The sequence below is a fragment of the Onychostruthus taczanowskii genome, unplaced genomic scaffold (assembly GCF_017590055.1).
Source record: "Onychostruthus taczanowskii isolate IOZ18803 unplaced genomic scaffold, ASM1759005v1 scaffold65, whole genome shotgun sequence".
Taxonomy (NCBI): Eukaryota; Metazoa; Chordata; class Aves; order Passeriformes; family Passeridae; genus Onychostruthus; species Onychostruthus taczanowskii.
In genome coordinates this window covers 1,229,838-1,253,076 of record NW_024504233.1, presented here as the reverse complement: position 1 = coordinate 1,253,076, position 23,239 = coordinate 1,229,838, and the positions used below count along the sequence as shown (strand labels likewise).

At 38.7% G+C, this 23,239-nt stretch overlaps 1 protein-coding gene across 3 annotated transcripts; it reads right to left on the bottom strand.

The window, feature by feature from the left end:
• Window positions 1-350: 350 nt before the first annotated feature.
• FAM102B (family with sequence similarity 102 member B) lies at window positions 351-23,239 on the bottom strand. 3 transcript variants are annotated; one of them, XM_041420695.1, is made up of 11 exons: window positions 22,953-23,239; window positions 11,301-11,421; window positions 10,654-10,683; window positions 10,042-10,158; window positions 8,845-8,891; window positions 6,373-6,479; window positions 5,745-5,840; window positions 5,004-5,220; window positions 4,794-4,921; window positions 4,340-4,409; window positions 351-2,804 (listed from the first exon to the last, which is right to left on the bottom strand). In XM_041420695.1, the coding sequence occupies exons 1-11, from the start codon at window positions 23,099-23,101 to the stop codon at window positions 2,762-2,764; spliced, it is 1,125 nt and encodes a 374-aa protein (XP_041276629.1). In that variant the 5' UTR covers window positions 23,102-23,239; the 3' UTR covers window positions 351-2,761. The 3 variants fall into 3 exon arrangements, with proteins under 3 accessions (XP_041276629.1, XP_041276631.1, XP_041276630.1); XM_041420697.1 differs by having other exon boundaries at window positions 22,997-23,133; XM_041420696.1 differs by lacking the exon at window positions 5,745-5,840.

Genomic DNA, 23,239 nt, shown 5'->3' with positions numbered 1-23,239 from the left:
ACCCTTCCAACACCAACATCAAGAAAAGAGTGCAGTATCCCGAATGTAAGGGAAATAATGTGGGTATCTGTTGAGTGCTTATGGTCAGGATAGTTGAACAGAACACTTCTCATCAGTGTTCTAAATTTAAAATTTTCATTCTAGATTAGAAAAAGAATGGGATCTAAATGACACATTTTCCTGATAATACAGATGTCACTTTGTGTTAACACAGAAACAGAACAAAGCAAAGCATTTTAAAAAGAAGTCATTAACTGGAAGAGAAACTCAAATAGACTCAAACTTCCAGTTAAGTTTGTAACTTTTTGCATTAAAAAAAAGAGACAATTGTTTAGGAATGGATTCCAAGCTGAAAACATGAGTTTATTCCATGTCTGAGAGATTTGTATTCAAATACAGTTAAAAAAACACATAATCCACCAGTACGTCCCAAACAGTTAACAACATGGAAGTCTCCAGTATTCATATAACATATTTTACAAAAAAGAAAATACAGCACCTAAATGTGAAGGTTATGTTCCACTTACATGATGCACAATTAGATTATCACTTCATGAAGAGTTGTACGTCAAGTGAGAAGAATACATGACTAAGATACAGTTTTATGAAAAGCTGGATTTCTATGTCAATTTCCCTATTATTTAAAATATCTGCTCAGGCAAGAAGATACTGTTTCTAGTAAACAAATTATCTAATCTATGACCATCAACTGTGTCAACTTATCAACTTATATGGAAATTCCCTTGAGAATTACATAAGCAGCTGTACAGTGTTTTTTAAAAGTCTGTTTTCCTCAAACGACATGTAGTTTTCCTAGTAAATGTAAGTAAACTACCATTTAACTCCTGTTAGTTTTAATGGATTTGTCAACAAGTATAGCAGTGTCAAAGACCACTGAAAGCAAAGAATGTATTCAAATTTCTGGCATCTTTTGCTTGCAAGGGGATTTTTTGGTATGAATTAGTTATATAATAGAAAAGGAGACTATAATATTCTGAGAGAGAGTTGTATACCAGCTGTTGAGTAGTTTCTGTTTAAAATTCCAGTGGAAAACAGAAACTGATAATACCACTCTTCTATTAAGAGCAGCTAAAATAGAATCTTTGTATTAATTCTTTTACCTAATTAGATACTCTAAAGAGATTATAATTAACAGTAGAAATACAAGTATGCAAGTACCAAAACTGAGAAATAGCTCATATTCATCATTTTCAATAACAGCATTCTGGCTTTGAAGGCTGAAATTTCATTAAAAATACAAATAAAAATGTAATAATTCTGTATGTATTTATGGAAAACAAAGTCTGCTTTTGCTAATTTAACCTATTAAATATGGCCTACTTTTACATCAATTAAAAGGTGTCAAACATTGCTCTGAGGAAAATTTGAAGCATTCTGTGCTTTCAAAAGTGACAACACTATTTTTACGTATTCCATACCTTAACTGATAAACACTACCACTAAATTAAAAAAAATTAAGTCATTTGCAGCTTACAATTAATTACACCTATTTGTTACCTGACACATCCCTCTAAAAATGGATTTTTTCATATTCTCAATGAAAATTTAAAAAGCTCTTTCTTGCCTGTCAGGCAAATCACTACTTGTGCAAATTTAAATACAGTACATTGACCTAATGTAACAGTGGACAGATAGCAAAAGAAGTGTTCAACAAAGCTGTTGCACACTAAGACTTTTTCAGTGTGCAGAGTATGTCTACAATAAAGTGCTTCTCTTTACAAGTTACATTAATAATAGTACATATAGATGTTTACCTAGTTTTAAAGCTTAAATTCCTTAGTAAATGGTTTAGTCTCCCTGTACACCCCCAGTCCTGCAAGGCACATTCAAAACACAAGCAAAGCACTGACTGTGAAGGATTAAACTACAATTTAAAAAATTAAGTGGTAGTAAACTACTGACTAGGTTTGTAAACAGTACCATCCCATTGAATCTCAATGCTCATGCATTATGGAAGTGAGTTTCTGTGGGAGCAGCTGCTGAACTCCAGATTTAACAATCAAGGCAGCTTTCTTAATGAAAAGCTATTGTGCCTTAGTGTTTTGGTGTGGAATCCCACCTTTTTCATCACTTGAATGAAAAGAAGTCGCATTTGACGCATTTAAACCTGAAGCCTTAATTTACAGTTAACACAACTATTAGTGGCTGGTTAGATCTATTTAGTTTTGGGGGTTTGTTTTAAACCTCTTCTGTTGAAGTTGTGCTCAGTACTCTTAAGAGAAGATTTTGGTTATGTTAAAACATAGTTGGCCTGTTTTTTGGAGGCCATAACTTTGACCTGATAAAAACTGACTTGATAGGAGTAATTAGCTTCTGTAAAACTAAAATGGCATGTAGGATCAAATTCAGTAATTATTCTTTTCAGGTTCTTTTAAGACCAACTTTCAGAAGTTTCTTTAAAAACAACGTTACGAACAAAGTCCATCACTGCAAGTCATCTCTTATATAAAATATTGAAATGGGACATGCTTCCACAGATGTTTCACAGAAATTAAGTAATTCCACCAACATCAGACAGATCTTACAAAAACAGTCCAAATGCTCTCACAAGGTACACATATAGCTAAACATTGCCTTCATACCACAGAAGATGATGCTCTATGAGCAAGAGGCATTCCACTCCTTCTCAGAAAAAGATCACATTGAGTTAATTTTGTCATTCTCAGCTCTTGCAGCAGAGCAAACAATACCAGAAGTATCAACACCAGAGCTCCAAGTTTTCCTCATTTGACATTCCAGTTTAGCGTTTTATCACCACCTGCTCGTATGCTCCAGATCCTACTCTGAAAGTTTGAAAAAAGTTAGTTCAATGTTCATTTAAATGGAAGCTAAATAGCAAGTATCACATATTAGCAAGTGTATTGTTTAAACAACCCAACCAACAGCCTTCCCAAAAAAGCCCCAACAAAACCAACCAAACAGTGAATACCAAACCAGCTAAATGTGAAGGGTAGAAAACATTTGTCATTATTACCATGGAGTCACCTACTCTTTAATGCACTAAAGAGATTTTGTTGTACTACATTCAAAATGAACAAAGAGTGATGCTACTGAACAAGAAGTTACTGTTGGACTTCACTAGAATTTCTTAAACATCACATTTAGGGTACCCATCCCCACATTTGTATCATATGCAGCTAATACTCTTGATATGCATTTATACATAAACAGGTCAGTGTGTCTGAAAAACCCAGAAACTGATTGTCATCTTACATTAGGATACAGGAAAAACATCTTCAGTCTTTTGTTCACTCTGAATTGTAAACAAAACTCTCTCACCTCCCACATGACAGCCCACAGTGGGTGGTTTTCCACAGAAAATTGCAGTACTATGTAAAAAATTAATAAGGCAAGCTCTGCCTTAGTACAGTGCCTGGACTGTTCTGGCAGCTGCATTAGGACAGATCTCTGTGTGCTGCAGGAGTGTGTTCTGTACCCCTTGATGTGATCCTAGACAGGTATTGATGTGCCCAGTTTGCAGATGAGACAATTAATTTAACCATTAGTATTACATGCAAGTATAAAATCCAGTTATTTTATGACTTTCAATATATTATCAACTGCCTTTATACCTAAGTCCATAGTAACTGCTGAAATACTGAGGCTATTCTGATTTCTTCAGCTATAAACGTTGAGTTACACTGGACTGCAGAAACACAGTATTAGAACGTATTCTTGCCTGGTTTTCATGGTTTTTCATCTGAAGATTAAAACATTCAGGTCAAGTCATATATCAGGTTTGAAGAAGGTTTAGAGAAGAAAAAAAGGTCTCTGGTTCTAAATGATAAGATAACCTGAAGTAGATTATCAAAAGAGTTTAGGGCTGCAAGTAGTTGAAAGATGAACAAGATTGAAACAAGTAATATAACAGGAAACGGGATTTGTGAGCAAAACTAAACTGAAAAAAATGAGGCTTGTTGTGAGGAAGACATAACAGTTTGATACTGTAAAGGCAGATGTGTAAAACACTTACAATTTTCTTCCTGCTCCAGAGTAACGTAATAAGGCTGTAGAGCTCCCATTTGAAACTGTTTCCTGTGTCCATACTGACACGTTGCTCAGATCTGAAAGCCTCAGAACTGAGACTCCTCAGAAACTCTGAAAGTTATAATTCTTATGGCTGACACGTCAGTTCTGTTTTGGAACTATGTGTCCTATTTTAAAAACTGACAATCTGGCTCTTTGGTGCTTTTAAATGATACAGAATAGAAAGATACAAAGGTCAAGAATATAGATGCAGAATAATTGCTGTAGAAGATGCAGAAGATGAATACTTTCATTTAGTATTGCCTATGGATTCGTTGTTCAGGCTACATACCTGTTAGGTAGATGGTGGCTTCCAAAAGAAGTGCTTCCACCAGGGCCCACAAATAATCTTAAACCTTCTTCTAAAAGGCAAATGATTAAAATATGTTAGCTTTCTTTAATGTTGTCCTAGCTAAATCTATGTAATTTTACATCTACCCATTTTGCAGCTGACACTTTCAGATGCAAATACTTTAGGTAATGAAGAACCAACTCCTACATGGTGTAGCTTGAAGGAAGTACCTTTGTCATAGATTTGCAACTGCTCTTTTAGGCTTAAAGTAATCATCTGGGAAAGCTTCCTGAGTCATGTAAAAGTGTTTTCAGTTTCTGGTGGGTAAGATAAAGTAGAAAATGCAGCACAGTCCTTATGAATACAAACAGCAGGGACTGTGAAGAGAGTGAGTTTTCCCTAAGGCCTGTAATGTACATAAATTTTCCCTAAGCTTCCTTATTTGTCACCATACCTTCTGCACTTGAGTCTAAACTGAAGTCTTGACTCTGGAGTATTTTTTCAACTATATCATCAGCATCAACTCTGGTAGCATCAACCCTCTTCAACTGTGACTCCACAGAGTCTTGCTTTACAGGATGTCTGCAAAAATAAATATATTTAGGCTCTTAGACATGATAAAGTAATTTCCTTGTGCTAGATAAGGCTTTCAGATTAAGTGTACCTGCATTGTTTTTCTGGTGGTGCATCTTCAGTAGATGTATCAATATCAGCTTCAGTTACTTTTGGCTCAGTCTCTTCACATGGCTCTAGAATACTTCCAGTTCCTGTTGAGGTACTTCCCACTGAGGTACTCCCCACTGAGGTGCTCCCCACTGAGGTGTTTCTCTTGTGGCAGAGTTCAGACAGACTGGATGATCTAGAGTGACATGTGCTATATCCTGTTGGGAAAATGCAGGAGAGATGGGTTAGGTATGTTCTTGAAAGGCCAGATCCATCCTGAAAGCAGAATTTGTGTTTTGTCTTCGTATAAAAGGACTTTCAAAAGCCCTGTGAATGTATGTGCATACATCAACCAGAAACTGACTTCAGATTTTGTATTCTAGCACTTGGCATTTTCTTTTTGTTCTAAGTAATTCCTGTTTATATCTGAACAGTTAGAATGACAAGTATCATCCCCCTTCAGCTTTTAGAGCTAAGTCTCCATTTTTTTACTCATGGAAGAGGTAAAAATCTCATTCATGGTAATTGGAGGGAACAAAGGCAAAAAGCTGTCTTGTATCTGAAGAGATAATCCAGCGAATGCAGTAAATTTTAAGAGGGAAAAAATGTTACCATTGCCACACCTGAAACTTCTAGGAAAAAGCTTTCAATGCAAACCCTTTTTAAAACATAAACTTATTTTCCACTGTCTAAGCCTGTGAAAGAAAACACAACAACTCATAACAAAATTGTGAACAGCTACCTGACAGTTTTGATTGCTGACTTGCATAGCTTGATGTTCTGGAATGTCCACATGCACCAAGTTCATCTGGGACTGAGGCACTCTTTGATGACACATCTGCAACATGGGCAAGTCACACAGTGTTCCTAAAGCCAACTTTATTGCTACTTTGCCAGTAATTTTGATTAGATTCAAAAGTCACATTTCCCAGAGGGATTAGAGATTTGACACTGATTTTCTACAAACCTTTTGGAGACTCAAGTGCTGCAAAAATACCATGCATGTTAATGAATATACATTCTTTAAAAAATAAAAGTCTTAATATGTATCTGAGCAAAACAGTGAGTACCATTGGGTTAGATAGATTTGTATGAAATGTAGTTGTAGATTTGTCTAGTGTCAATATTAAGGAGATGACCATTCTTTCTCCAGTATCATAGTAGAACGTTGGGACGGATGTTTTCTGTCTGAAAAGCTAATCTGCTTAAAAACTTCAGCTGTATTTGAAGCAGAAACTCACAAACCATGTAAGAAGGTTCCTTTGCAGACCAACTGTCAGCATCCCTTTCAGATTTGAAGTATTTTGAACATCTTGAAACTATGAGACCAGTTATAAAAGCATTGAAAAATGAAGAGCATTATTCTGTACCTGCTATACCCAGATGTGCTACTTTTAAGTTTTCTCCACCTTTCCTATCTTCATGCAAAGACTCTGATTCTCCAGCAACTGCTATAGATGTTGCTGTGGAAGGAGGCCTGTAAGAAAAAAGGTGGTTAAGATTTGCTGTACTTCTGTAATCCCTCTAAAATGATCAGCACATAGTTTTCCTTTCAAATGTGTTGGCATCATTCATACTGTGCATCAAGTTAACAGACCTACAGTTTTTTTCTGGAAACATGCTGCCTAGTTCCCCATTAAGGAAAATTAAAAAAAAAAAAAAAAAAAAGGAATTTTTTGCTGTTGAGCTTAAGGACATTTTACAGAATCAATCTGGTCAGTCCTCAGGCTTCTGGGGATCCTGGCAAAGGCTTTTCCTTTTCTGATGAGTGGTGATTTGTCTTTAATTTGAAGTTGTTTCTTATTTTTTTTAAGTGTATGCATCACAGGACAGTTTACATGCTAAAACTATATGTAATTCAGTACTTGAAGTAATACATGAGAAGGTGGTAAGTATAAAAAAACCCCAATGTGTACAACAGTTGGCCAAGTTGGCTTCTGTGCTGGGACACAATCCTGGCTTTGTTTCATCCCTGTCATAGAGCAGGAAATTATACATATATATATATATATATATCTGGGCTGATAACCCTCCCAACTCCTAAAAAAAGGACCTATGGCACCATCTCCATGTATTGCACTCTAAATTTTACCTTCTACAGAATCAAAAAGCATCATGTATGACATGGTTTAAATTTTACTTCAATATTAAAAGCTTCTAATAAAGCTCAAATGCTTGTTTGAGTTAATACCAAGACCCAAAGAGAGGTCTCATTTAAATCAATAAACCTCTCAGTTTGTGTTTTGCTAGTGCAGAAGAAACTAATTAGAAAGTGACAAAGTACAAGCAATCTCTTGCAAGCAAATACAACCAAAATACATTTCAAGATGTTACCTAAGGATTTTTTAATGCTTTGGTATTTTCTACATTGGGAACAGACTGTTGGTCTGCATACAAATGGGTATTTGTTGACATTTTTAGATTTGACATAGTCAATAAATTAGTCATTGTCTTCACGCAGAGTAACACAGCCCCTCTTAGGTTATGTTTGAAAGTAAAGAGAGAAAGAAAAAAGCACTTACAGAAATACAATGCCTGTGTGACTTAACTGTGTAACATACTTTTGAAAGCAAGAACTGAATGGTTTCAGGGATGTCATCCCAGATCAAACACCAAGCCTTCCAGGCTTCTTCATAAAATATGTAGTCAATGCCAGATTGTGAAACTCTTTTAAGGTTTATTTTTCATTCTACAAAGAACATCTGGATTATATAAATTGTTTGTTCTGTTTGTGTTGAAAGTTTGTGTTCCAGGAAATGGTTATATCACCAGTTTGGAAGAAAATGCTAAGTCTGAACAATTTGAGTAAGAGATTTTTTTCCTACGAAGCCAGATAGTTATTTCATGCTCATTTCAACTCCTTCAGTACTAGGCAGTAAAAAACAAATACACTGCTTTGTTAGTACCCAAGACTAATGATTAGTTGCCTTTGAGGAATTGTTTATCAGTTCCAGTGATGTATTTGTTAGTAGGTCTGACTCTAAAGGAAATCTACTAAAGTTGTTCTGAAGTAAAGGGGTGCTAAGTAACTTGGGATACAGAAAAGTTTTGCCCAATCAGAAAATTCAGATAATACCCTCTTGCTATTTATTCAGTAAGCACAAGATGAGATTCTGCAGTTGTTCAGTGTTCTATTCTTCTCATTAAAGGTTAGTAGAAGAGAAAAGAAAGGATATTTAGTGGTGCAAGGGGACATTGAAGAGTGCTGTGGAAAATCACATAAGCCAGACTGGTACAAAACCACAGCACAACTGTTACACTTCCTTAACTACAGATTAAGGAACAATGAGGCCAAAGGATCCTCAATGTATAGCATGAATTTTCCTAGCTACCTGCCCCTCAGATGTTACCTACTGCATCTTTTACCAAGCTGCATAATGTCTTTGCTAAGTAAATATCTGAAAGTGCTTTCTCTTGTAAAAAGTCAATTCACGCTTCTGTTGTTTATTGGGTTTTTTTTGCAAACAAATATTTCAAAGTCATCAGAGACTTGTGAATAAAAGGTATAGCAGTACATTCCCTCTGTACCAAGTACATTTATATAAGGTTGCTGCAGGAATAGTTTCCCTGAAGTGTTTTTTTTTACAGTACAGATGTCCATGTGAATGTTCTGTCTTGATACCAAGTACCTAACAGCAAGAACTATAACTCTTCTACTGGCAATTTCACCATGTTAGTCATTATTCAGCTACCATTCAATTTTTTGTGGTTTTTTTTTTTTTTTTTTTAAATACTGTTGCCAGATGGGAGAGATGTAAAAGCACAAATTAGAAGCGTAATTCTCAACATGGGATGTACAATCAAAGCACCACCCCACAGAGTGGGGTGTTTTACAAACTTACGTTTTAAAGCACGGGTCTCCAGACATCAGCTGCATGTTGATCAAAACCTACACATTAAGAAAACAAAAGCCATCATAAGAAAAAAAAATTGTTTGTGACACATACGTGGTCATGTAAATAAGTTGTATTTGCCACAAATGTTATATTTAATGAAAATAAAATGTCATAATCACACATGCAAATAAACACACAGGCAAAAAATGACATCATTTTTCTTAGGCATAGAAACAACACGAAATACAATTTAAAGTAACATTTACACATACAAGATTCTGAAAAAGACACATATCTCAAGGAGAATCTTAGAATTATTAATAATTAAGATGGCTTCAAGGGAAGAACAGATCCAAGAAACCTAAAACCTGAATGATCAAACAGAACATTGTTTAGACCAGTGGGTGCTGAAGTATGTTCTTTGCTGAGGGTGTTCAGCAAACTGCTGGCTCTCAGTACAGGTTGTGCTAACATGAGAGACAGCAAAAGCACACAGGTTAAATAAGCCATAGGACACAGTGCATTGAAGGCTTGTTAGGCAGGCCAAAGCCATCCATTACAAGTGTTCTGGACAGTCTGGGACTGTCAGATCAGAAAGTCCATGCACAGACCATATAATGAATAATGTGGAAAATTTATCCTGGTGTCCCAGTAGGAAAAAAAAATTAAAATTACTTTGAACAATCTCAACGTAATTATTTTTAGGTTTATGGGGCTTCTTCAGGTTTTTTTAGCTCCCTGGACTAAGGGAAGAGGATGTCACAGTGGGTGTCTTGCAAGAATTCTCCCCAGCTGTTACAGTGATTACTGTCAAATAGAAAACAGGAAAATCCCACGAGCCATCCCAAGTACTGAAGGTGACTTCTACATATATAAGCCAATTAATAGATTCACTCTCAGAAAGATGCACAGAAGGTTGCCCAGTCTTGAAGATACCATACATTAACTTGTTCATTTTTCAGCTCTTAGACTAGGAATACGTTTTAAAAGCTTTTCTTTTACAACTATCCAGCTCCATTTCAAGATAGGGCAAATTATATTTTTGACTGTGTGGATTTTAATTACTGGCTCTAAACAACACTTTAGGCTTTACTTCAAATAGCTTTCCTTCCAAAAAGAGGTTCAGCAAGTAAGTTTTAAATTTCATTAAGTGCTTAATAATAGCTTTATTAAGCTTTAAGTATGATAAAGGAAAGAAATTACTTTGAGAATGGAGTTGTCTTGTCTTGTATTTTTGGTATCATAACCTTCCAGTAAACAGCGACGAGTGGTATTTCCCGATCCAGCAAATTCTGCTAGATTTAGGTCTGCAAATCCCAGCTGTTAAGAGAAAATGAAAGTTAGTAGTAAGCATTTGGCTAAATGAAGGTACTTGCTAATTACACATTGAGTACTCAATAGCAGTTTCTTTCAAATACATGTGAGAGAATGCCTGTTTAAGGGAATGGACTGAGGCAAAAAGCAGAAAACAACCCAGAGTGTAGAAGTCAGCATAGTTCTATTTTCAGTTAAAAATTTTAAAATGCTAAGAGAGAAAAAGAATGAAGAGAGTTTTCTTTATCATTTAATGTAAATGTTTACTTTTACTAACCCTTTCCGCATACCAACCTGAAAGAAAAAAAAAAGTTTTGGTGGTATAACATTTTTACATACTTACTAAACACACTGATTGAAAGTTCCAGCAGCACTGTGTTACTATAATGTACATTATGAAGTCATGGGTATTAAGTACTATTCTGGAATTATGTAAAAGGGCATAAAATGGCAAGAAAGAAAAGCTTATCTGTAGGCAAAATTAGCTACATCTCAATTTACCTTTGCATATGCCTTTCCTCCTTTTAATTCCTAGAAAAAAAAAAAAAAGGAAAAAAGATACACCATTAAGCCATTAAATATACTGACACAGGATTTTTCTTTGTTTTTTTTTTTAGAAAAGCAGATATTAATCTTTATTTTAAAATATCTCCCCACACATTTGTTAGACTATGCTGTTGTCATTTAGACCTTAATACTCATAATGCCTTTGGAGCAGGCCAGCAAGACACTGTTGTCCTGGAGAGAGGAACGGCAAATGCCTGATGCCAGCTGGCACTGGGCTCACAAGGTCTGGCCCCAAAGGTAGGATGTACTGCATGCAAAATTCTGGTACTTAGCACAGTTCAAGGCTTCTAGCTTACTGCTGCTTGCTGGAAGTACCAATCAAGAGCTAATTTTATAAACACTGAAGAGAAATTCCTTTGCTGCCCTGCTGGAAAAAGGGTTTTCTTCAATAAAAACATAAACCCCCCATAAATTAGTCAAAGTAAAGTAAGTAATAAGATTACTGCAAAAATTCTGAGTAAAGGAACAGCTGATGTGATTTCAGCTAAAATTTGCTTTATGAAGTTTATCAGACATTCAAAAATTAAAACAAAACGAAGAATGAGCAAGGAAAGAAGAGAGGGGGGAAGAAAGCTGCTTACCTTCCGTACAGACACCCTGCAAGTGCAAGTATCCAGAATCCCTGTTGTGGCACTGGCACTGATCTTGCACATAAAGAAGAACTTTTTCTTCCAGCGGACACAGTTTGCCTGTACTACTTCCCTGCAAGTAGAGAGCATATGCTCAGTGTTAGTTGCACATACACTCAATAAGACAGCTCAAGAACAAACAGTGGTTACACTCTTTGCAGAGTGGCCACTTCATGCAAATTCTGGTGCAAGTTGTGAATAATAACAATAATCCCCCGTTCTGCTCTTAACAGTGTGCAGGACTAATAACTGTTTCAAGCCTTGAACACAGTATTAGACCTCCAGAAGAGTTCAAAGCCATGTGTTTTTTCAAATGAATGAGTCTAATTTCTGCAGTTTGCCTCAGGAGAGTGAAGTCTTCCTGAACATCAGCTCCCAGGCACTGTCTCCCAAGCTGCTGAGCTTTGCAATGTGCTGAAGGCAGTATCTTTGACAAGTAGTGTTTCAGTTCAGAGAAAAGGAGCATCATACAAGCAAAACTACATAAATTTGAGGCCTGGAAAAGTAGAAAGGAAATGATGTGCAATAACCAGACACAAAGTAATGCACTTGGGGCAAATGAGAATTGCACCTACATACTGTGAGCTTGCCATTTGAGAGCAAAATAAGCTGACACATCTGAAGGGATCTGTTTCTCACAGGAGAATAACAATCTGACAGTATGATGCAGTGAGAAAAAGGCAGGATGAAGGATGCTTTCAGTTATGGATGTCATTTTATAAGGCTCAGAGAGAATACATTCTGTTTGGGTAATTCTGACCAAGAAACAGACTCCAAAATGAAAAGACTCAGAGAGGACAACTAGAAAACCCCTGTATCTTAAAAGAAAAAAAACCCTGATGATTTCTTCTATCAGTCTAACCACTGAACTACCGTCTTCACATATGGACATAGTTCTCATTTTTCCTCTTCCATTTTCCTAATGCATAAATTCCTATGTTTTATACCAACTTCTAACAGCAGCTTATTATTGAAGAAGCAGTTTGAAGTCTTTAGCAGATAGAATCCTATGATTCTGCAGACGCTGGAGCCAGAGTTTATCATGTGTATAGTAAAATGAAAAATTGCAGGGCGCTCACAAATGCTCCCTTTGCTGTGCTGGTGAGACTGCCAGCTCCAGGGCTCACAGGCACTGTGACTTCCTAAGGTGGGAATAAATCAGCCAGCCTAAAATGAGTCAGTGTAATGACCACAACAGACTAATAGATTCTGATGACACAACAGTGAGTCACATTCAAGCATGTGACCTGGAAGGAACATGCTCTGTAAACACCATGATCTACTCTTTATCTGGGATGTTTTACATTGCAAACTTTCCTGTATTGTGGGGAAAAAAAGAATCCTATCCTGCTGTCGTGTGAGTTATTTGAATGCACAAAAGAACCAGAATTCAAAAAAGGCAAATTACAGATAGTTGCATCTCTATTGAAACTGGCTCAGACAAGAAGACATCATGTAAAATTCACCCTTAAAAGGGATAATAACTGCTAACATTTCTGACACATATAAACAGTGCCACTAAATTCACTTGTGATCCATAAAGGTCAGAAAATCCTTTCTCATTACATCTGTTTGTTGCAGAAGTAGGACAGAGTCATCATCATCCTTCCCACCCTTTCCTTGTCACCCAGGACACCACTGGCTCTAGCAATAACAGCATCACTTCTGCTGCTATTCATCATTTCACTAAGTTCTTTGGAGTGCTTTTGCTTCTGTAACTTTTCCAGTTAGTAATAATGATACTTTTTTCCACTGAAAAAGTGTTTTTGTAAACTGATAAAAGTTGAAGCGATGTGTCAAAGTCTTTGTACTACTCAGTATAATGGTTCAAGTTGTTTTTGCTTCTCAGAACAGCCTTCTGTCTCTACAGCAAAGTCAAAGCAGCTGCACATTCTACAGTTACAGTGTTCCAGACGTCACTCACATTGTAGCAAAAGATAATGCAGTGAACATTAAACGCACTTTTGCTTGTAAATGCAAGAGAAATGTAAGTAACATCTGCTTGGGAAATGTAAGTATCCTTAAAACCTTCAAGGATTTTGAATTTATTTCAACATACCAATACTGCTATATGGCTGTAATGGTTCAAGTAAGGAAGAGAGCACAAAACCACTCTGCTTTTGATAGACTCAGTCCACTCATATCACAGGCCAGGATTTGCAAACAAGAAGTAGAAGTGGCAGTAAAAAGGCTCCAGTTGTGGATACTGATGGTCTAATTTTTCTAAAAATAAAATCAAAACCAAGAATCCTGCTTCTTTCTCATAAGGATGTCAGAAAAAAAGTATCATTAGTTTCTTTCACTGGCATATAAATCACAAGATATTTGAAAAATTTGCACACACACAAAAAAAAACCCAACCAAAAAACCTAAACAAACAAAAAAAACCCAAAACCCAACCTACTGCCCCTATTCCCACTAAACAGTTCATCTAATTCCACTATGTAAAAGAAAAAATTGATGTATTTTAATTCAGGAAATTTTTTTGTAAAGAGGAGAACCATCTAGCTATTCTCATTGTACTGAAAAAAGGTCAAATAATCAGAACATTTAACTGTTAACAGTAACATCTAAGTTTATAAGATTGTTAGTTAAGTGCCAGGCCTTTAGAAAATAAACAGCTGTATTGATTGGCTGCTATGGAAATGAACCCAGATAACTTCTGGCAGCTATTGCTGTGCTGCAGCACGCTGGGGAGAGCTTTCCGTTCTGAGTCAGTTTCCTACGAGCTCCCCGTCACTTTACCACATGCACAGCAAAACCAGTTGTTTTCTTAATCAAAATGTATCTTAGTTACTAAGATGCACTGGAATACATACTAGGCTGTAGTGCTTTGGTGTAATTGAATAAATGCTGTCAGTAGTATGTAACCAAGAATAAATTCAATAAACAGATACTGTAGGATAAAATTACTCCAAACTATAGTGTGCTACCATCACTATTTTTCTTTAGAGGGACAATTGCACATTGACTCAATTTCAAATGCAAGATTTAAGCTGTAATCAAGTCCTTAATTTGCAGATATTTTGTATACTGTACACAATTGCCCCTTAAAATGTTGAATGAAAGTATTGGATTTTTCTTCTGACACAACAGAGAAAAAAATAAACTCAAATAATAGACAATAAATCCTAATCCAGTCACCACCTCATCCTAAAGCATTAAGAAGTGATGGACTTTTTTTAAGGTGTTTATGTTCATCAGATTGTTTGTTTATTTCCATGTGGATAAAATCTATGAATAATGGCTTATTCCAGCAAATAGCTACAAATTCAAAAATAAATCACTTTTAAGGACCTTCAGTGTCATGGGGAAAATCCCTTCTTCTAAATGGAAAAGCATTAGCATGAGAGGCTCTGAAATAAAGAAGCCAAAATTCCTTGTGGACATCTACCAAAAGCTGTGTTCCATTAATCAGAAAATGTACTCAAGTTCTTATCTAAGTTATTCTAAACAGCCTATTAGTATCTTTAGCCATATGGGGATGATTATGTTAAACGGCTTGTGTTTGTAGTGCAATTATTTTAGATTTATTGGTCACCAAAGAAACAATAAATTGGGATAATTTAAGATGCCATTCAGTCTTTATATCAGACTACATTCACATGAAAATACTTCCAGAACTACTTTTGGATTCAGCTGGGTCAGTACACTTCTTTATGTCAAACAAAGTGGTGTTTGCTAATGCATCTTGCAAACATGAGTTATCTACTCGCTGTAAATACTGTGAAAAAACAGCTTTGTCACTACATGAGGTAAATGAGAATATTATTATTATCTTTCAAAGCCGGTAATTTGATGAGAGAGTCACCTAAGTTTTGCTTGTTTGTTTTAGAAGATCTCTCATGTTGATAAGATGGCCTGGGGGAAGTGAGGCTGCTGCAGCTGCACTGTCAGACCCAGCAGCAGCGAGGCTGCGGAGGTGTTCCCGGGAATCCCCGCTCCCAGCACACAGCCAGCCCGTGGGGCTCTCACAGGCAGCCCGTGCCGACAGCCTTCGCCACCGCCCGGGCTGAGCAGGACAAAGGTCTGCTAGACATCCATAGATAGAGACCTGTGCATGGCTCCCAGCTATCCACCTGCTCACCGTCCAGCCCCATCCCCGAGTGCGTTTGCTCCAGGTGCAGGCACCACAGGCACGGGGATCTCAGCCCCAGTGGCTGGCATTTGCTGTGACCCATCCGGGCTCTGCAGGTGCTGGCAGCCAAGTGCTCTGGCCCACAATCCCTGGCACAATGGACACAGAGGGCCCGTGACCCACAGTCCCACTCCCATGGCATAAGCGTGCTCACTCTGGCCTCTCCTGCTGCTGGCAGCCCTGTGACACTCGACTGCAGTTGCTGGCACTCGGACATCCCCCGCCCCACAATGCACACTGAACAGAGAGCCCTTCCCCAGGAAAGAGTCACAATGTTCTTCAACAGGAAGATACAGCAGACATTACTAATTAGAAACAGATTAGACAAACGTACCAAACAGCAAACTATTTACATCCAAGTGGCCCTTTATCCCCTTAACTCCCTATTTTTCCCCACACTTGTTCCTCCTCAAACTCATGCCTTCCTCCACCTTTAGTTCTCCAAACTGTCCCATGATAAGCCTCTTCCCTTGTATCCCATGATGCTTCTCGTAGGGAGCAACTCCCTCAGTCCAAAACATGCTTTAGTTTTAGTTCAACATGATGGGTTTCCTGCCTGGACAATGGGGCTAAGGGTCTCCTGGGACAGGCCTGGGAGGGGCCCAGAGAGGGTGTCCCCTTGTCCAAACCCATAAATTTCAGTTCCCCACCTGCCTGTGTGTCCCTGGGCTTGTGTAGATGGGCTTTGATGGGTTGATGGTTCCTCTGACAGGACTGGGATTAGCTGGAGCTGAGTATTATTTTAGGCACTCCACCCTCCCCTGCCTTTGCTGACTGCAGTCATTTGTGGGTGTGCAAATGGACTTCTATCACCTAGAGCTTCCTTTGATCGATCTCCCTCTGAATAAAGTTAATACAGGTAGCTCTGTCCTTCTGATAAAAATATAGTATTTAGCAGCCTGGAATTACTTTTAGTGTAGAAAATAGTCTTCTAAAATTGCAATATCCCACTCATATAGATATTACTCTATACATATTTTTTTTAATATATCTAACATCTTCTGCAGAAATCTGGAACACTTAACAAAGGCCAGCGTCACCTTACAGACAGGAATTAAGGCATTAACCTGCAATCTAACAGTGTAGCCACACTATCAGTGGGTTCAGGCACTGGAAGATTCAACCTTTTCTAGGCTATTTTTAGTATTAGGAAGGTATTGTTGGATATAGAGTTCTCATTTATACTATACGTTAACACAGAAGGCTTTGGAATACAGGAGTTGAATAACTTCTTGCACTCCTCCTACCCAAAATCTACTTCTATGTAAAATTCATGCAGTGTCATAGTTGAAGGAAATTTACAGGTAATCATGCAACAAGGTCCTGAAGCAGTACTAAGCTACATTTTAGATTGTTATCCAATAACCAGAATGCTAAGTTTAGGCTTCATATAGAAAAGTGCATCACTTGAAGTGCTCAGAGCACGAGCTCCAAAATATATGCTGTAGCAATAAGCTTATGCAAAGCTTTAATGTATTTCTCCATTCAGGAACAAATTCAGTTTACTTTTCCTTTAATATTCTGTTTTCCCCATGCCTGAGGCATATAAGATGATGCATTTTCTCCAACAAAAACATTTTTTCCTAAGCATTGCTACAAAACCGAACAAAACAAGTCATTTACAAACAGAGCTTCAATGGTTCACAAATTTCACGACTAAGCAAACAGCTGGCTCTGCAGGAAGAGCTCCACTTGTTTACAGTGCACAGCTCCCCAGTTAATTTGCTGTTAGTACGTGCAAAATTTGAACAGAGTAATCATTTTCTATTCCACATGTTTTTATTCATAATAAAACAGGTTGCATTTTTAACTAGCAGCATTTCATGTCAATAACTTCTTATAAAATATGTATAAATTGACTGTGGATGAAAAACTGCTGGTTACAGGCAAATGCAGAGACCTAGAAGGGAACTAGCACTGTGAAGGGTAAACTGCATTAGAAGACTGTAGTCAGCAAGTCAGAAGGAACTGAACATTTAAGAGTATCTGCAGCAGTGTGCTTGGTTTTGGGGCCTTCTTGGCAGAAGACTGATGAACTGAGGGAAGTCCAAGGGTGTGAGATGAGGGTCTGGAGTCAGGGATGAATTCTCTGATGCATGAGAATTTGGAAACATGGGATTTTTACAATCTGATGATGAGGTGAAGGAAAATCTAATTGCCATCTACAGCCCTCTCTACTAAGTTAGAAGATGGAGCCAGACATTTCTTAGTGGGGAACAGGGAAAGGAAATGAGGCAAAACCAAGGTAAGTGCCAGTAAAGTAAGGGAAAAAATGTTCACAGTAAAAGTGAACAGCAGGGCAGGTTGTCTACAAGGACTGGCATCACCATTATTGCAGATTTTCTGAAGCTGACAGGACAAAGCTCTGAGCTTCCTGATCCAACTGAAATTAGTCTTGCTTTCAGCAGGCGGCTGGAATGTGTGATCTCTGGTATTATCCTTCACCCGAAATTATTCCGTGAACAGAAATAGTCCTTAAAATATGAAGGCAATCAGGTGTTATGGTACTTGCAAATGGCAAGTTTGTGGCAGAAAAATACTGTACTTCATGTACTGTGCTGAGGTCAGGGGGAGAAAAGCCAACAAAGCAACACCAGCTCTTTTAAATCCAAGTGCCAGTTCTGCACAAGGCAGGCACCTCAAGTATGAAAGCTTTTCCCACTGTCTCTCTCTCTCTTTAACAGATGTCTATCATGTATCTCAAATAATTTTTGTGACAAGTTAGCTGTTGATACATTTCTTATCAATTTTTACAATTACATTAGTCTCCCAAGACTGAGCCCTTTTTATATCTGCAATAACCAGTTACACCCCATGCAAAGAGCAGACTATAAAAATATTTTCTTTTCCTCTACTGTATCCCAAAGATAAACCCCTTCAAAACTAGTATCTTCTTTATTCCTCTGATTAATTCTTTATTTTTTCACAACCATATTTTTTGAATCAGTTCACTAAACACATTTTACTGTAACTATTAATGAAAGGAGAAGTACAAAGAAAATACATGTTGAAAAGTTGTACTTTGTGTAGAGAACGTCTCCTTCTCACCTTTTGCTCCCTACAGAGGACAGTGTCTGAAAGCTGCTTAAGCAACTATCTCTTCACAACTGAGGAAACATTAAGTGGGCATTTGAGATTCTGAAAAAAGCAACTACAAAACTGCAAGGTAGGACTTCAATCCCACTGCCAATATTCCTCACAGTACTTGGAAACTTACTTTGTTTCAAGTTCCCCAGCTGCAAATCCAGTTACAGCCGAAAAAGCTATTAGAAGTAGCATTATCCAGCTCTGAAGACTGTCAGTAGGATTCATACATCATGCAGGAAGATTAGAGTGATAGGGACAGTGATTCCATGTGACAGGTATGTTTTTCTAACAAGTACTGTGATTTAAAAACAGAATTAGTTAAGCTGTGTTACTATCAGGAGAGTTTCTCTCTTTCAAATGCAATAGCAGCAATCAGGAAAAGAATGGCAAAAAGGCAACTTGAAGAATCCAATGAGGCAGGTGGTGTCACAAAAAAATAGATGTAGTTTTAGACAGTTGAGAAGGAGGTAGCCATACATCACTAGAAGCAAGAAGTATTTATCTGGCAGATAAGAAGCCAATTTCTACAGAAAACAGTTACATGCTCTAGGCTGTACTTATTAGGAATAGGAATATATTAATGTATGATCTCCCAAGACTTCCTCTCAGGACTCAAAAGAGTACATAAAAAAACCCCACATTGCTGAAATCCATTGGAAAATAAAATTATTTGATGAAAAGCTTATAGCTCTTGGCCACCTTGATCTCTGTCTCTCACATATAGCAATCATAATCAGCTTCTTAGTTTAAAATGTTGTGTAAAAGAAAGAAGATAGAAACATCAGCAGTCTAAACTGTCAGAAATCAGATCAGAAAGGAAGGGGAATATGACCAAGCTGAAGGCTGCAGTCAGAAGAACACACCAACCAGGTCCTTTTCTTGAGTGGCGTGCAACTGAAATCCAAGCTAAAAATGGAACTAGCAGGCTTACAGCTCCTGTGGCCTCAGTCGATAAAGTAGAGCATTGAAAGTACACCCTCAAGAAATCAGATCCTGATTCCCAAAATTTCTTGGATTTCCTCATGTTCCATCTGTTCATTTACTGCTGACTGAGCAACAGCTCAGCCTATGAGCCTCAGTTATCTGCTCTAGGGACCTATTAATTTTTGATTCAGCCTTTTAAAATGAGTGCAGTTGCACAAAACCTATACTTGCTATATGTTTATATCTACATTAGAATGGCCACAAATAAACATGGTTAGAATTTAGTCAAGTCTGTACCTTAAAATAGTATTTTTTTCTGTTCAAAATATTAGTAAGTGCCATTTCTGCCCTGAAATAATTTTGTGCCCTTTCATGGTTCATTGCCATTATGTGCACACTATTTCATGACCAGGCAGTATATAGATACACAATATCCTGGAATCTGCACAAGTGTCATGTATTAACTTATGCAATTTCAAAGAGAGATCTAATGTCTTTGGCCCGGGGAAAGGTAGAAAGATGTCTTGCCACACAGGAAACCAGGCTTAAGCTAGGGAAGTTTCCTAAATGAAAGTGAGGTTTGTTAGCATAACTTTGCATACATCCACAGTCTACTGGCTGAAAATCCAGCTTTTATTCTAAAACACAATGGTAAAGATCCAGAAATCGTGCTAGAAAGCAATTTCAAGAAGGGGAGGGCAGGAATTACACTGTATGGCTGATTGTGAGTTTTCTGAAACAACCAAACTTACCCTTTTCCAAAACACCCTTCAAGGTTTTCCCTGGTTTAGAGTCAAAACTTATAACACATTAATTCTTGCCAGAATTCCAAGGTCCTGCTCTTGCAGAAACTCTCAAACACTTTTACCAGTTTAAACACTGCTGCCACTTGGCTTGGTCAATGTCCTTGGATAAAAATATTATTTGGCACTACCAGATTACTTTAAAAGTCAATATTCTTGTCCAGTAATTTAGTGTTATAATCCAGAATTTTCCCACAGTAAGGATTCACAGATGTGCATAGGGATGTTTCAAATAGAAGTTTTCTAATAGGAGTTCTAAAAAAGTATATGCAAACACAGAAATAAAAAGTGGTGTGGTTTCTATTTACACACCAGCCAGATCACTGTGTACTGCACTATACACGCTGCACTCACCTGGTCACAGAATTTCTGTATGCTTCAGGCACACATCTGTGGGAGCCAGAAAAGTAACTGGACTGTGACAAGTCTCCAGTAACAAAAATAAAGCTATTGAGAAAACAGAGTCAGTTTCCCCCTGCATTATAAAATTTTTGGAATGAGTTTGTCTATAACTTTCTGAAACAAAAGAACTCTTTGAATATCTTTTATAAAGCTAAAAAGACCACTACTCTAGAAATTTAACTGCCAGCTCACAGCAAAACTAACAAATGCATGCAACTAGGAGATTCTGGCCATCAGAAAGTTTGCAACTGATAAGTTTTGAAATACTACCACTCCGGTGTAAAATTTCCTCCTTATTTATTTAGCCCTTTGCTGAATCACCACTCTGAAAATTCATCTGTTAATTCTTAAGCCAAGAGCAAAGGCACTCCCTAAACTGGCACTGAAGGATCACTGCAGAAGAATTCTTTACCTCCCTACCAGCATACTCAAACACTTCTCAGTCCAGCAGGAATGAGTTACACTCACAGGGACCTTGACATACCAGCATATGTTCCATTGCTGTTAGTTTTTAAGCCATAGCCCCAGAAAAAGAAAATGGAAGAATTTCTAAGCTTCAGCTCCAACACCATTTTTTACATCAGTTGCTCTACGCACACTGCATCCTGCCACACACATTTTACTCTAATGAACCATTCAGAAAGATATGAATGTAGGCTTTCAAGCATTTTAGCGTCATAAATAGACAAGGCAAAAAAGACTAAGATCACCACAACGTGTCAAAACCATCTGCTCAGCTGAAAGCAAGTCCTTGAAAATAGACATCCTGTCCAGAAGATGTATGTCAGCCTGTGGAAATGACTTCAAGGCAATAAGGGCTGGAGTAGGACAGTAATGGCACATTAGTGCCTGAATCACGATTGTTATCATCATCATCTATTACTTATGAAGTCGCTCGCAAGAAAAACGTTGAGGAAAGACACGAAATGAGATCAGAGCACAGACGAGTTGAACAACTTCCAACCATACAGAAGAAAAATTTGTCTTCAATTATACATGCTAGTATTATGGAATGGTTAAATAAGGAGGTTGTAGGCGAAAGTTCAATTTCTAGTCTTTCTCCTTGATTAATTTAATTTACGGAATCAAAAGCAGATAATTTAGAAAGCTCTGTAACAACAGTATTTTAATGAGAAAATAACTGAATATTCATGGATTTATTACTATCTTCTCCCATAATTCTATGATACATTTTCCAGTAAATCCTTTTTGCAATAATATTAAAATAATAACCGATACAACAAGAACACGTGTAATGGGAGGGGAATCTCCTCCTTCCCAGACCTGAAGCCACAGCACACACCCTTCCTATTGACAAGGTTCTGCCTCTGCCAGGTACTTGAAAAAAAAAAATATACTGTCCCTCTATTTACCCATTGCTACCCGTGGATCGGGGAGCCACTGCCACAACAGATGGCTGCTCCATTGCTGAGGCACAAGTGAAGGAAAAGAAAGAGGAAAAAAGGACATCTGCCTTGCACTTGCACTGCAGAACTGAGCATGAACAAAGTCAGTAATACATGACCTGAGCACTTAGAGGAAACACTGAGGACTATTCCATGGAACTTAGCTCTCCATGTAAATAGCCACAGAACGAAACACAACAAGCCAGTGTTCAATAATTAAACAATAAGGTCGCACGACTCACAGGGGACAGCTCAGACTACAGGCTTGGGGACAAGAAATTCTCCCCTCCTGCTACCCGTCCGCTCAGCAGCTCCAGCTTTATGGCACAAGAGACCCGTTTCTCTGGGACAGCCCTCATCACTCAGGGATTCCTCCTGAGTGATGGAGGAACTCCGCGTTTAGGAGCCTCAGTATTTGTTTTACAACGTTACGACTCCAGGCAGCGAGCAGCCACGCAGACGAGGAGTTCCAAGTGCTACCGTTGATGCTGGCAAAGCAGGCGGGACGAGAAGCCTGCCCGGTGCCACGCCGTGCCACAGGAGCTTCCCCTTCGGCGAGGGGAACGGCGAGCAGCACGGCCGCAACGGCCAGGAGCCCCAGGGCAGCCACCCCTCATTCCCCCGGGCCCCCGCCCGCCTGCCCGCCAGCGCCAACCGGCTGAGCCCCGGGCTCGCCGCGGGAGCCAGGAGCGGGCGGAGGGGCTGCGGAGGCGGCCGTGCTTCCCCTGCCCGCGGGGGGACGCGGGATCGAGCGGAGCCCGTCGGACGGGGGCGGCCGCGGCCCGCCTGGGGCTCCCTGCGAGGGGCGGGCAGCCCCCGGCTGGCGAGTACCGGAGGCACCTACCGGGAGGACTCCCCGCTGAAGCTGCCCCCGTCCAGCAGCCGCACCTTGCAGAAGAGGATGCCGTTGACGAAGGGCACGGAGGAAAGCTCGTCCAGTTCCAGCTCCACGCGGAACTTGAACTTCTTCTTCTTCATCATGATGAAGGCCATGGGCTAGGGGCTTCCCGGGGGCCGCCCCCACGGCAGCTCCGCTCCGGCCACCCTGCTCCGCTCCGCTCCCATGCCCGGGGCGAGGGCGGCACGGCGGGACGGGACGGGCCGGAGCGGCAGCCGCTGCCAGCTCAACCC